The 14,486-nt window shown below is 39.6% G+C and overlaps 1 protein-coding gene across 2 annotated transcripts in view; it reads left to right on the forward strand.

Annotated features, from left to right (window-relative positions):
• GRAMD4 (GRAM domain containing 4) overlaps window positions 1-14,486 on the forward strand; it is an 84,888-nt gene that overhangs the window by 56,596 nt on the left and 13,806 nt on the right. For both annotated transcript variants that reach the window (XM_087764832.1, XM_087764833.1), the window contains exons 5-13: window positions 4,275-4,336; window positions 6,317-6,449; window positions 6,938-6,963; window positions 9,061-9,152; window positions 10,741-10,832; window positions 11,817-11,865; window positions 12,722-12,793; window positions 14,153-14,196; window positions 14,295-14,404. In XM_087764832.1, the coding sequence (XP_087620958.1) occupies window positions 4,275-4,336; window positions 6,317-6,449; window positions 6,938-6,963; window positions 9,061-9,152; window positions 10,741-10,832; window positions 11,817-11,865; window positions 12,722-12,793; window positions 14,153-14,196; window positions 14,295-14,404 (680 nt within the window). The remainder of the gene's footprint in view (window positions 1-4,274; window positions 4,337-6,316; window positions 6,450-6,937; window positions 6,964-9,060; window positions 9,153-10,740; window positions 10,833-11,816; window positions 11,866-12,721; window positions 12,794-14,152; window positions 14,197-14,294; window positions 14,405-14,486) is intronic.

Below are 14,486 nucleotides of genomic sequence, written 5' to 3' on the forward strand. Positions count from 1 at the left end.
AAATAATTTGGAATAGTCTTTGTGAGCAATGCTTGTTTAGTGTAAATTGTGGGCTGTTGCTGCCTTATTTTGCAAATTGTGAGCTAGCTCCATCACACAGAAAAGAAAAAAAAAATAACAAAAAAAAAAAGTTTTGCAACAACACCTACCAACAAGCTGTGACTTATGCAAACCCTTTTATTAGTATCATTGTGAGCTGTTTTTAAGAGGAGAAAATAGACAATGCTTCTGCATAAGCCACTATTCCTTCTGTGCCACTTATCTCGGTTAACTCTTCCTGGCCTCTTGTTAAATGACGTCGTCTTCCACGCATGCAATGTTTTGAGCATGGCTGAATTTGTCCATTGAGAAGATGCCTCAGCTTGAGATTGCTCTGGAAGCTGGAAGCGTTCCCTCCTGGAAGGACCCTGCCAGGCTGGGACTCCACACAGGTGGCAAGAACCTGAGACCCGGGTCAAAAGTTCCTCGCCCGGCTGCCGTGCCGTGCTGGGATTGCTGACATACATATGTGATTGCTGACGTACCCAGTTGGCTGAACTTCGTGTATGCCTTTATTTTTAACTTAGTAGATTTGGTGACAGGCTGCTGCTTGTAAAGTAGCTCCTGTCAAGAGTTTGTTTTTAATTTTTTTTTTTCTGCCCATGAACATTTAGATCTTGTACAACTTTGGGTTGATGATATTTCTTCTGAAACCTTTTCTTTTGTTTCTGAAACTACCAGTTTAGGACACTGGCCATGCAAAGTGTGGAAGTATCTGGTGAGGAGGACAAAGGCTTCTGAAATGTTTGGTGTATTTTAATGGGAAGGAGATGCAAAACACATGAAATTGTTTTAACTCAGTTTTGTGACAGCTCCTCGGGCTAAGAAACCATGTATACTCGAATGATTAGCCTTTAAACTAGGCTATGAAGATACCTTCTTTATGCTTATTTTTGCATTTTTGAGGTTGGAAGTTGCTTTTGATGGCAGCGCATACACATTCACGTTGCTTTGAGCAGTAAAAAAGATATAACAGCCTTGACTGGCTTCCACAACAGCTGTCAAAAGAATGATGATGAGTTGCTTGTGAACTCAGTACTCAGAGTCAGCCTGTAGGAAAATTGCTTTTAATATGTCTGAGAACATCCCGGCAGCGACTGGACCTGTTGTGTGCAGCGAGTCCGGTCCTCACACAGTTGTTGGGGAGAGTCTGTTGATTCACAAACGCCTCAACTCGCAACTGTGTTCAAGGCCAAAGATGCACAAACCCAAAATGTTTAGTTAAGGTAAATGGCCTTCAGTGTCAAGGCTCCCTTAACTTTTGTGTCATACTTGCAGCTACAGAAATAATCCTTTGGCGTTATTCTGTGGGGCTGCATCAGTGTGTGCTGGTCATTTTTGAATGCTACATGTCTATTAGTCATCAACAGCTCTAACAGTCATGCTTCCCTGACTTTGGTATATATTAAAAAAAATAAAAAATAAAAATCGGCACATTTGTGTTTGTCTTCTCCATTGGCTGTACTTGCTCTTACCCGTTTTAGTCAGCCTGTGCTTTTAAATGGGTGCAGTCTCTAGTCGCATAAACATGACCTAGCCTCAGATTGGGGATCTGTTGGTGTTACAAATCACACCCTTGTTTCCTGGGTGGAAAGCCTGGTCCCAGAGGAATTCATGCAGCTTGTTTTCTTTGATGCAGGCTGCAGTTAGGAAGCCCACATAGAAACACAGCCTTTTGTGTTGTTTTGGGGACCATTTATGTTTTCCAGCCTTTTAACTGATCTCTGGCATGAAGAGTGGTTCAGAAGCTGTAGGAAAGATAATTCCTCCCCTCTGTCAGTGGTCTTGATGTACTGGCTGGTTCAACATGACCTGGTTTTGGAACTGAGCTTCCCAGTGGGTGTGCAAGCCTAAACAATGAATTCTGAGCTTCCTGGCCCAAATCTGTCTGAGGTGGCTAATTATAACCTGATTCACAGGTGCAGTAATGAGCTGTCATTAACCTGATGATTCGTAAAGGTCAGGTTCTTCATGGGGAAGGAGTACCAGGCAGATGGCAAGTAAGATATTGCCAAAAAAATGAAACAGAATAGCACCAAGAAGAGCCAAAGCCAAACCATCATGTGCTCCTGATGGAGCCCAGTGAGGCTGCTATCCAGAACTGCTTCTTGATGAGAATTTTTTGATTTTTTCCCAAGAAACATGGGGAGTAATGACGCTGTGCTGCTTCTGAAAATATATCCCAGCATGTCAAAGGAAGACCCAGCCTGAAGGCTCTGATGGTTGGCAGTGGTGGGATCCCATCTCGGCTCTGTCACTTTAGCTGTTCAGGTGTAACACCCCCCAGTGCCGTCACACGACTGGAGCGGGTTGAGTAACTGGCTCCTGCCTGTGTGAACCTGCTTGTGAATGACTACCTCCTGTTCTTCCAAAATGTGTCTTCAGCTTCAATGAAACACGGTGGCAGTGACAGATTGAGGATGAAAATGCCCACCTCTATGGTGTAACTGTCTGATGTGCTGATAGAGGAAAACAAGACGCTGCTATGTAATAGTTTGTGATGCAAATTTGCATCACATTAATTGCTGTCTGTCTTTGAAGAGACAGAGCTGGAAATGGAGGAGATGCAAGGGTGTGGGGGAAAAAGTAAGGAGAGGAGGAGGTTTTAGGTGGGGAACCTGTGGTTTGTATAGAAACTGGGGAAAAACAGCACAGAAACCAAAGTTAAAGTTTAAATAGAAAAAATAAACTGGTGGAATTTCAGGTGGCTTTTGAAAAGAAGAGTTGTTGCAAATACAGAAGCCATGTGGAAAAATCCCGAAAAGGCATGAAAACAAGTGGCTTTGAAAGCAGAAACCATTGAATTCAGCTACTGCACACTGATAGATGTCCAGTTATAACTGTAAATCAGTAGATTATTTCTAAATGTTCCTTTTAGAAATGAAGGAGGATGTGGAAAGCTCATTAACTATGGGGAGTGCTTAGGAAGGAAGGGAGGTAATTAGCTCTGTAGCTTCTCTGTCATACTTGTTCAGGCTGCACAAATTCGTAATGGCCTTTTCCGTGTGTAAACAGTAAAGCAAGATCTTTCCCTAAAGTACTTTCTAGAGGAACAACAAGAGAGAGAACTATGTATCCATTTATCTCGCTGCAATCTGCCCAGTACAGTGGGATCCCTCTTCCCGCTCTCCATTTGCTGACCAGCATCCTGCTTGGTTCCCTTCCTGAGGAGCGAAAGATGAAGGGAACATTTGAAAGCACCTATATTGTCTGATAAATGAGTGATAATGAAATCGCACAACCGACACGTTTTTGTTTCAAGCAATAATCTTTTCAATCATACAACTCTCTATCAAGCGAAGCTTGCTGCGGCTGGTGTTATGTTGTCAAAGCTGCTGCTTCATTAGAGAAATCTTTTTGTAGGATATCTGCATGGCTGGCTGAAGGCTTTTGGACTGAAGCCTGAAGTGTTCTCAAGACAGGTTGGCAGTTGGAGGCTGTGGATAGTGCAAATGTAATTTGAAGCCTTGCACATGTGCAGAATGGCAAAAGCATTTGTGTTTTCCAAAATCTGTTCACTTTTAATGGATGAGACTGTTATTCTTGACTCATTTTGAAAGATGAAACCAATGATGCCTGCTACTTGCCATCTATTTTTAGAACATTTTTGTCTCAGTTTTTCAGACCATTATTTAAGTTTTGCAAGTTTTTAAAAATATATTGTTAAAATTGGTTGGTATCTGTGCATTTCAAGAGCTTACGACATCGCATTTTAAATAATTCTTGGCACCTGTTCCTCTTATGGTGAAGATGAGTGGTGTTTCGCTCTAGTGACGATGGCAGAATTCAAGGTTCATGCATTAAACTGTGGGTTTGTTCTAGTATTGTGGTTACCAACTTGTGATACGGAATCCCTTTTCATTTATTACTGTGGGAAAAGTCAGCGCTCTGAAGAGTTTTCCTGGCAGGCGTTGTAATGAATATACAACACAAAGACATAAGTAATGCAACAAATTTGATACTAAATTATTTAGTAGTTGTAAGATGAAACTGAGCTGTCAGTGACAGGAAACGGCTAAACAACGCTTCTCCTTCCAGCGGATGGTATTTCCCTGGATCCGAAGTGCAATGTGCAATGAATATTTTGAATCTTGTGAAAGGGCATAAGTTTGGTTTTCTCTTGTGGTTGTATTATCTCAACTATAGAAACTGTGGAGGTTCCGGTGCTCCCTTTACCTAAAAGGGAAAAAATTCTTCATCTGTAGCATTTCACATTGTTTCCGTTTCCTTTGTAGGACAGAAGAGGTGCCTGCAGCTCAGCAACCTGCAAAGCCACAGACGCAAGCCAACGGAACAGGTAATCTCAGTCAGATCTCTACTAGCAGTTTGATTCAGTCGGATTTTTTTATCCCCTTTCATTCGATCTTTAGAAGATCAAACCTTGCTGAAAAACTTGCTGGGTCTTTAAGCAGCCTTCTGAAGAAGCCGAATGTGAAAGACCGTTTGAGCAGCTTCTTACCTCTCTGTATGATTCTGCATTTACCTTTTGTAGTTGACTTTGTACACCTCAGCAAGGAATTTATTTCGTATTGTAAAGCCTTTAGGAATGTTATGAAACCTGTTGCCTGACTTCATCGTTCTTGCATGCCTTGCTGATCCTTGACTTAGCAGAAAACAGATGTAATACATAGAAAAGATATTCTGTTTTGTTCTCAACTGCAAAAAGCTCTTTTATGCCATTAACCATATTACTTCTTCCTTTTCTTAAAAGAAAAGACATTCTAGAGAAGGAATATGTTTAAGAGTTACTGATTTTTTTTGGACACCTCCACTGTTGTCTGTATTTCTCAAGCTGCTGCTTATTAGGAATTCAATAATGTAGTGATTTCTGGAAGAACTAAGGCCACAGGCAGATTCTCAATCTTTGAGTACACTTAAGCTTTCCTCCCCACACCTCTTGATTGAAACAACCACTTGGGATTTTAAATCTGTGGATTAAATTTGAAGTTGCTCCTCCTGTACTCCCATAATGTCAATATTTTCTGTTATGTGAACTACAACCTGCCATTTTTTTCTGTCTTGTACACTCAAAATTTCTTTCTCAATACTAGCTGAAGCATTAGCATGTGGGAAGCTACTTCGTATTTTTTTATTTTCAAATGTAAGTATTGTCTCAGCTGTAAACTGCCACTAAATTCCTTGTTTTTCTAGGTATCACTGCTATTCTTTAATAAATATTTTGATTCTATTTTCTAAGCACCGGTTGCTTTTTCTCACATGCTTAAAAGCATCATTTTGGCTATTGTAGTTGGCTGATTAATCTTTCATGCCTCTGTTTAATCATATCTTAATTTTATAGAGTTCTGTACTAAGTTTGGTCCTGGAATAGTTGTGACCAGTGTCCTCTTCGTGACATTGCTGTATTGACCTACCTTTCCAAAGAACAGTCAGTCTATTCCTTCTAGACAGTGATTTTCTGAGTTACAGGTAAAGCAAAAGGTGATTGTTTTGTTCTCACCTGTGCTGCCTTAAGGCTTTTACCCTTATAATATTTCCATATACCCATATATTTATGTTATATTTTTCCACTGAAACTGACATATAGAAAGTGTGCATTGCTTCATAACTTTGCCGTATAAGGCTTTCCAGGCAGTATTATGGCTATATATTCTATATATACAAAGTGGCATATACTGCATAACTTCTATAGCGAGGCTTTAGAAAAAAGAAAGTGAACCTTATATGTGTATATATATACACAACCACAGAGTCTTTACAGCCTATAAATGGTTGGAAAGTAGTAGTAAAAATGCCTCTTGAAGAGTCTTGCTTAAGTTTCCACCTCCCTTTCCTGTCAAATTTGTGTGGCTGCAAGGTGGTTGGCCTGCTCTCTGCTCCAGTGTTTTGCTTTACACTTGCTTTTCTCGAGGTGACCCTTCAGCACAATAGGATTGCTGAGATTTATGTCAGTCTTCTGTTTACAGGAACCTCTTAGCCAGAAAATGCTTTTACAGTGTTTGCTAAAAATTCTCCTTTGTTAAGATGTTTAAGTAATCTCTGTACTTCTGGTAATAAGATGCTTCCATGCGCCATACTTGGAGCAAAGCAGGAGTCATCTTTAGTCTTATTTTACCAGCTTAGTGCAGTCATTGCACAGGTTTCTGTGCAATGGCAGAAGTAAATTGCATAGTGACTTTCTGTGAAGAGTGCTGGTGAAGGGCAAAAAAGCTGTACAAAGTCTGCTTCCCAGCGAAGCATGGTGTGTGGAAACAGGAGCAGACTCTGTATGAAGATGTATTCTAGTATGATCCTGATCCTTAGTGCTTCTGTTTTATAGATAAGCGTAGTCACACAGTCTGTTCGAGACTCCAGAAGTGGTTTTGTGACAAATTTGGGGAGTATGTTGAGGACTTCAGATTTCAGCCAGAAGAGAATACAGTGGAAACAGAAGAGCCACTTAGTGCTAGAAGGTAAATCTCTAATGTGATTGTGAGAAATTGTTGGCTTCTTTACAAGTTGCTTTTTTTTCACTTTCTTTTTTTTTTTTTTTACAACCTTTTACATGTTTTGAGCAAGTGTTTGCATAACAAGTAATAAAACTGAAAGTACAGATCCATCTCAAAAGGTTTGTGAATGCTTTGGCCAAAACATGAAATTTGAAGTTTATCTGCTGTCTGAGGTAGAATAAGAGTTATATTATTTACCAGGTTCTGTCATATGCCTCTCGAAAACTGTGGAAAAAGACTTAATTAGGCTGGAGAGCTTTTACATTTCAATTTGTGGTTTGATGCAATGTAGGCTGTATTAGTTACTAGAAACACATTTCAAAATAGGCAAGAATGAAGCTTTATGCACAAACATGTAATTTATAACTGTGAGCAGTATTTCAGGGACCAAATGTACACAGCTGTGCACTACTTGCCTATTTAACAAGTCGCTTTTATCCGTCATTTTTCAGGTTGACTGAAAATATGAGAAGATTAAGTAAGTACTTGGCGGTATTTTATTTTCTGGAAGTAAAAATAGTTCTTAGTAACCCTATTGGGAGGATTGCTGCATTTTAAAATACAGTGTTTTGAAATACTTCTGCCAGTTCATAAGCAGAAATTATTCTGAAATCCTGAATTAGTGTTTGGAGTGCAAAGTAACTTAGAGGAGCAGTGGTAGAAGCTTGCCTTTAATGTTGAATTACATAGGGTATCTCTGAACTAAAAACGTAATGTTAATTAAAATGCGTAAACATGTAATGAATGAGAACGGAGTGTTTGTACAATAGCAAAACTAATAGTGTTCATACACTTATGCCCGAGCTACTTGTAGTTTGCTTGCTAGTCTATTAGCTTATGGTTTCAAAGAAGGAGGGGTTGGACAATGCATACCCTGAGTATGTATTGCATTTCTTTCTGAGTATGTCTTGCATACATCATTATGAGTATTTCTTTCTGATTATGTCTTGCATACATTATTTTGGAAGGTGGAGGATGCAAGATGGCAGGTTAAACAAGGTAGTTAAGCCCTCCAAAAGTTCTGTGCAGCAAAGAACTGTTAGCCTGAAAAAAAAACCGGCTGATTTGTGCTCCAAATAGTTAAATTATTGTAGGGGGGAAGGTGAAGTTGAAATAAGGGTCTGTAATCTCCATGTAAGGTTGGTTTTATTCTCCTTATTCTAATACTGGTATTCATTCTAGTTTAATTTGGGAGAATACTTATGACCTGTTCTCCATGGTGGATGTGTATTGCCCTCAGAATAGCTTTAAAAAAAGCACTATTAAGCTTAAGCTTTGAGTAGTTCTTAACTTCCACTAGGTGAGCCACAAAATCTAGATCCCTGTTGTCCAGGGGTACCTGACGACCACCTGGAGCTCCCGAGACCCTTGGTTGCTCTCAAGACCTCTGTTGTCACCAGCAGTTTCCAGGTGTTGACCTTCCCTGCAGGTTCGGTGTAGGATGGTGGAGCAGCACTTGAGTCCGTGACCTCTTCCAAGTGCCTTGAGCGTGCCCCTCCATTTACTTCATCTGCTGCTTTGGTTGTGCCACTGATGCTCAAGGAAATCTAGTCCTAGTTGTTTAATTACTTCCCATAGGGAATGTATCAAGGATAGCTGAATTTCAAGCCAAACAAACTAGGACAGCAAGTCACAGGCTGCCTTGAGAAAAGCTTTCAGAGTTGTGAGCTGTACTGCAAATGAGGGTGGGTGCTCCTGGAGCCCCCTGTGCAAGTGGAGTCTTCAGTCTTCTCAGCAGGAAAGGCAAAACTGGTGTGTTTCAGCAGAGAAAGCAAAAGTCGTCTTGCAGCAGCCCTCTCCTGTTTTCTTGTGTCCCCTAGTTAGTTTGCCCAAGTGGTAAAAGAGCTTAAAGGAATAGGAAGGGTAAAGGGCAAGTGTTTTTTAGGGAGCTGGGGAAGAGCTCCTCTTGCTGCCTCTGGCTTGCTGTGGGCATCTGCGCGTGGGAGTGCCACCTCTCCTGGCGCAGGTTTGTCTCCCATGCAGTGACAGCGAGAGCAAAGGTCTGCAGACGTGGGAGACAAATGTCTTCAGGGAGCAAGGTCCTGTGTCTCTTGGCTTACGAAGAGTAAGCAGCAAAGTGCTACCAATGGATAGACTCCTGCAGAAATGTAGCCAAGAGAGATCTAGCCTGATTTTAAGCTAGCTTGGTCAAGCAGCAGCAAGTGGTTCCTCGGTGTCTTGGATGCCAGGCAGGCTGATTTACCTTGTTTTACAGTGGGATGAACTCACCTGTGCGGAGGTCTCTGGGGCAGCATGAACAGGGCTCAACACACTGGTATCAGCATCCAGGCTACTCTTGTAAAGGATATTAATTTTTTTTTTATTTTTTTTGTCTATACTTAAGAGTTTAGACATAACCTTTGTCTTGAATAACACTAGTTTTTGGAAATGCATTCCTTAACTAATAATTCAGTTACATCAATGGGTTTCATTTTTCTTAATTTGGATAAGCCTTTTTATCATTACGTCTTGAATATTCCTATTAATTTTCTAGTTTGGTTGTTTGTCATTTACAAGTTATTTAATCACTGCCAGCTTATTCTAACAGTTGTGTTTTTTCTCCGCTTCTGTTTAGAGAGAGGTGCCAAACCTGTTACTAATTTTGTGAAGAATCTTTCTGCCTTATCAGACTGGTATTCTATCTACACTTCTGCTATTGCCTTTATTGTAAGTTATTCTATTCCTCTAGGCGTAGTAAGAACTTTTAAAATGTCTTATTTACTGAAATTCATTGAAACTGCTGTATCTGAGTAGGGGTTGTGCTACAGTGTAAGTCAAATCAAATAATGTAATTCCATTTAACACACAATACCAGTAGTTGTCACTTCAATTATATTTCAAAGCCACTTAAATTGTGTATTCTGGGTTTATTGTAGCATGGTTTGTAACTGTTAAAATAACTTAAAACAGTCTGGGCATTGTTCTCTCATTTCTTGTTTCCTGTCTCCCAGTCCGGTAATTTGATGGTTACTTCAGCCTCTGCAAAGTCTCTTTTTGTCTAGGGCTGATATGCTGATAGTGGCTATGTTTGATAAGAAGCTATCATTCACCATCAGTGCTGTTTGCCATTCATTAGGACCATACTTACTGATGAGAGACAAAATGCCTTGATTTGAGTATCATTTAATGTGCAAACATCGGGTCTGTGAGCTAAATTCAAGCATTCCCATACTATGTAAGGAGGTTTGCGTGCCACAAAGTGGCATAACTATTTAGTGGAGTTTTGATTTGTTTTGCTTCTAATTGTTAATTAAATGATCTAAGTTGTTTTGGTCACGGTGTATATGAAATATTTTGATATGGAAGGAAATTATTACCGGTAGTTGTAGCTGAATGAACCTGTTTGGTGAAAATGTCACACACCTTTTCATTAAATGATCCCCCCCTGGAAGTTATAGAGCCCTATTTAATGCTACTTTGCACGGCACAGCTGAAGGAATATTGAGGAGGAGACTTTCCCCTCCTGGTGCCCTGTGTCTGTCCCTTCTCCTAATCTACTGATTTTTCTCTGGCCTCTCCTGACAGACCCATTCTTCAGATAAAAGGTGAAAGAAGGAACTTCAGCTGTTGTTCACAAAGCTCTGGGACCTCAGAGCCAGAGCGATGCTTCATTTTTGGGGTTATCAGTAAAAAGTCTAACATATCTTGGCAGGGAAGCTGTAGTCTCTATATTTTCAGAATCTGGGAAAGGGACAGAATACCTTTTGAAGCACTTTGTGTTTGTACTTGTTAGATAAAATAAAACCTGCTTTCCTGCAGTCTTTTTAAGCTTGGTAAAAATATGGGATTTAATTGACCTGAAATAATAGAGCGAGAGTTTCTCCTGTTGCCCTGTATGGGGCTAATTGTTATAACTCTTCTACTGTACTATTGCTTCAACTGCCCTAGGTGAGGTTAGACCATATCGTGGTCATGTAGCAGATTCACAGACTTTAGGGTTTACTTTCCCCTGGCCCGCCCCCGCCCCTTCATGTAATTGCAGTGTTGGAAATACTCAGGCAGCTGAGAACTAGTTAAGTGTCATGTCTGGAGATTTGGTTCAGTCTTAGTTTCGACTTTACATTCGTGAATGCAGTGCTGTTGTCAGTCATGGTGTGGCTAAAATTTATGAGCTTTTGTGATCTGAATTGCATGATTCTGAACCCAATAGTACAGTGGGAAATGATATTTCATGCAGCTCACTGTACTCCAGTTTATAATCCACATCTCTCTTTTTTTTTTCTTTCTTTTTTTTTTTTTTCTTCTTAATCTGCAGATTTACATGAATGCTGTATGGCATGGCTGGGCCATTCCTATGTTCTTATTTTTAGCAATTTTGAGGTTGTCCCTAAATTACCTCATAGCCAGGTATTTACTTAAATACTAGATTATTCTCTTGTAATGCTTTGCTTGAAGGATGTTTTATTATTCTTGCATTGAGTTGTAAACTGTTACTTTTTCTAATGTTGTGGGTTAAGTCTAACAAAGTGAAATTCAGACTCTAATATCCTTAATTTCATTGCTCAATTTCTATAATTTCTTACTATGCTAAGGAATTATCTTCGTATCCTGTGACTTGAGTCGTCATAAATGATGCTACATGTTCTCAGAGAAATCCCTCAGCACGTTAAAATTCTAAAAAAGAATTCTGCAGCATTCAGAGTAGTTGTAGAACGTCACCTTAAATGTTGAAGCCTGCTGCTTTTCCCTGGGGAGAATTTTCACCTAGGCCTAAAATTGCAATTTGGCCTTATGCTCTTGGCATACTTTATCCAAAGTATCTTCCATTTGTAAATTAAGTCTCTCTTAAAAATCAAGACTTTTTAAAATGTACATTTTCTGTACTTTTTAAAATGCTTTTTCAGGCTGATGGTGTTTTTCCCCCTTAAAATGGTGGAGAGGACCTTAATGTGCATATTTTAAAATAATTTTCTGACTTCTTAATTGATACTTACTGTCTGACACTCTATTCTTTGAAAATTGCCAGTAGAAAATAGGCTCCTGAATAAGTTGATATAATTTTGTTTACATGAAAAAACAAGAAAAAAATATTCCTAATAATTTAGTCTGTGCACACAGTTCACTTTTGTTGTAAAACCCGCAAGCAGTGATTCAGTGTAGTATCTACCTAATATATTTTTTTAAAATGTATATACCTTTAAAGCTGTCTGTGGTTGGCCACTTGTGCTTTTGTTATGTTGTGGGTTCTTCATTAATTCGGGGATTGTTTTATTATTTTCTTAAGCCATAGTGCTTACTGCAGAAAACTACTTTTTAACCTCTTACAAATAATCCATGTTGGCAGGTGGAGAAGAAGTACTTGCTCTCTTTAACTATTTCCATAACTTCTAGGGGTTGGAGAATACAGTGGAGCATTGTGCCTGAAGTTTCTGAACCCGTGGTAGGTCTTTGATCAGTTTGACCTGTGTGCCTACATTAAAAATTGCACCTTTAAAACATGCCTCTGCATTTATGTGGGTAGTTGTGAAGGGAAGGAAGAGCGAGATGCAGATAAAGAAACTGCAACTTTTTTCTTTCTCTTGAAGTTTAGAAGTCTTCACTAACAGCACTCTTAGGTTTGGGTGTTTTACCCTAAAATGTCCCAAACTTGAATCACATTTCTGGAATCAATGTTAATATGCCAGCCTGGGACAAGTTAGATCGTGTGGGATCTTCAAGAAGGCTTGCATTCTGTTTTCTTTGTAACATTTTGAAATTAATGTCTGCATACCCTGCCTTAAGCAGGAAGGATTTTAAGTGTTAATGTAAGATGGAGCTCTTTGAATTTCAAACCTTTCACTAAGATTTAGTGAGACCTTGCTTCCAGCATAATTTTTTTACTCTTAAAAGTCCAATAATCTATTTAAATAAATAAATGAAAAATTTCTAGGTGTAAACCTTCTAACAAAAATTATATTTCTGTGCTAGACCAGAAGTAGGTCAGATTAAGCGTGTGGTCATAAACTGAAAGTCATTGTAACCGTGCTGCTCCAAAGACTTACTATGTCTTTCACAGCCTCATATTAATGTGTTTGCATATGCCGTGGAGGAAAAGCATCGGGAACTAAAGATAACCAACAATTAAAGACATAAAGAGTAGACCTGAAACAAGGGAGGAACTTGGTAAATTTAGAGACTGTTTTAAGTGAGAGGACTATTGCCAAGAAAGTTGAGGGGTCACCTTGTCATGAGGAGTTTTGTAAAATACGAGTTTCAGCTGAGCTGAAAATCAATGGATTGTCTCTTTCTTGCCCAAGGAACCCCCAAAAGAGGACCTGACCGTGTCTGAAAAGTTTCAGCTTGTTCTAGACGTGGCTCAGAAGGCGCAGGTACTGTGCTGCTCGTGGACCTCTCTGGTTGGCTCCTTAGAAACAAGGAGGTTCATAGTCCAAGTGATCAAAAGATGTTATGCAGCCTATGAAAACAAACACTCAAACAAGCAATACTTTTCTTGCATAGGGATCTTTACCTACGAGTAATAGAGATCTCAGTAAGATTCCTGGAGCTTCTGAAATGGCACGATGCTTCAGAGAACTGGTTGAGGTTCTCCAGTCACAGCTCTGAGCGAGGTCTGGAGGGGAACAGAAGCAGCTTTTGACAGTTTTTCCCCACATGAGCTTCTGATAATGTAGATCAAGTGGTGAATCTTACCAATGTACTGGAGTGTGGATCCATATCCCAAATCTGCTAGTCGCAAAACTGGTGTAGGAGACCCTATTCCTTCAAGATCTAGCTGAAGGCTACTGTCTGTTCAGCTGTGTTAATTCAACAGTTTGTACAGCATCTCTGAAATAGCCTGTTTCAAACAACACCACCGCCCCTGCCTCGGCCCTGAAATCTGCTGCTTGTGTGGGAGAGGGTGAAGGAATGTTTTCTCCCAGCTCCATCAGTTTGATGAGCTACCGCAGCAACTGAGCGACTCCACCATCCAGTTGAACCACAGCCTTGTGCCATAACTAACAATGTGCTGCAGCTAAAGTAGCTTACCTTTCTCTTGCCACCTGTGCACGCTTATCTCCTTTCTTCTGGTGGTGGTGCATATCTTTATATGAACACCTTTGGAAATTTATTGGGAAGATGAAATTTACAGGTGCTGTGACAGCAGGGATCAGTCAGACAAGATGGGTGAATAACCCTCTTAGTCCTGAGCAGGGGTCAGTCTGCATGAACAATTGTTGGAATTACTTGGAATCTAGTAACTCCAAGGGTGTATTATAAAAACCTGATAGTAGGGTGTTTCCAAAGAAGCTAACAGTCCAACAATTGATGAACTCAGTAACCATTTCCTGAAATTTCAGTGCTCGAAAAGTGTGAAGAAACTTCCCATTTTGTTACCTACTGACAGAATCTCTTAACTTTTGGATTGACAGCTTAATTTAAAATTTTTGCAGTGATGTAAACGCTTTCCAGTCGTGACAGTGGGGTCAAATAGCTTCTTCACTTCTAACAATCAATCATGAGTTACAGAACAAGGTGTTAAATGAGCTGGAAGTCATCGAGTATTGTTGTTCTCTTCTGTATTTACTCAGTTGTGAAGTACATAAATGGCTAAAAATGAGTATAAAAAAAAATCACTGTGGGAATTGCTTATTACCAACAGAGTAAGATAACTCTGTTGGTTTCTATTACGTGGACAAAAAACCAAAATAATGCAGGACTTGGTTTTAATTCTCTTGCTTCTTATGCAGAACCTTTTTGGCAAGATGGCAGACATACTGGAAAAAATCAAAAAGTAAGTTATCTGACATGAGTGTATTTTTCCTCTTTAAACAAGACTTGACCAATGTCTGGAACGCTAGTAATAAAATTTCGTTTCTTTTTTGTTTTCAGCTTGTTCATGTGGGTTCAGCCAGAAATAACACAGAAGCTCTACATTACTCTATGGGCAGCTTTTATTGCATCCTGCTTTTTGCCCTACAGGATTATTGGGCTTGCAATGGGTAAATGCAATAAATAATTGACCTGTTACAGTCTGGACTTAATGAGTTAAAACTTAACATGATCTTCAGAAGGAGAATTTTA

Source organism: Nipponia nippon, unplaced genomic scaffold (genome assembly GCF_047370975.1).
Source record: "Nipponia nippon isolate SJK-2023a ecotype South Korea unplaced genomic scaffold, ASM4737097v1 scaffold_3, whole genome shotgun sequence".
Taxonomy (NCBI): domain Eukaryota; kingdom Metazoa; phylum Chordata; class Aves; order Pelecaniformes; family Threskiornithidae; genus Nipponia; species Nipponia nippon.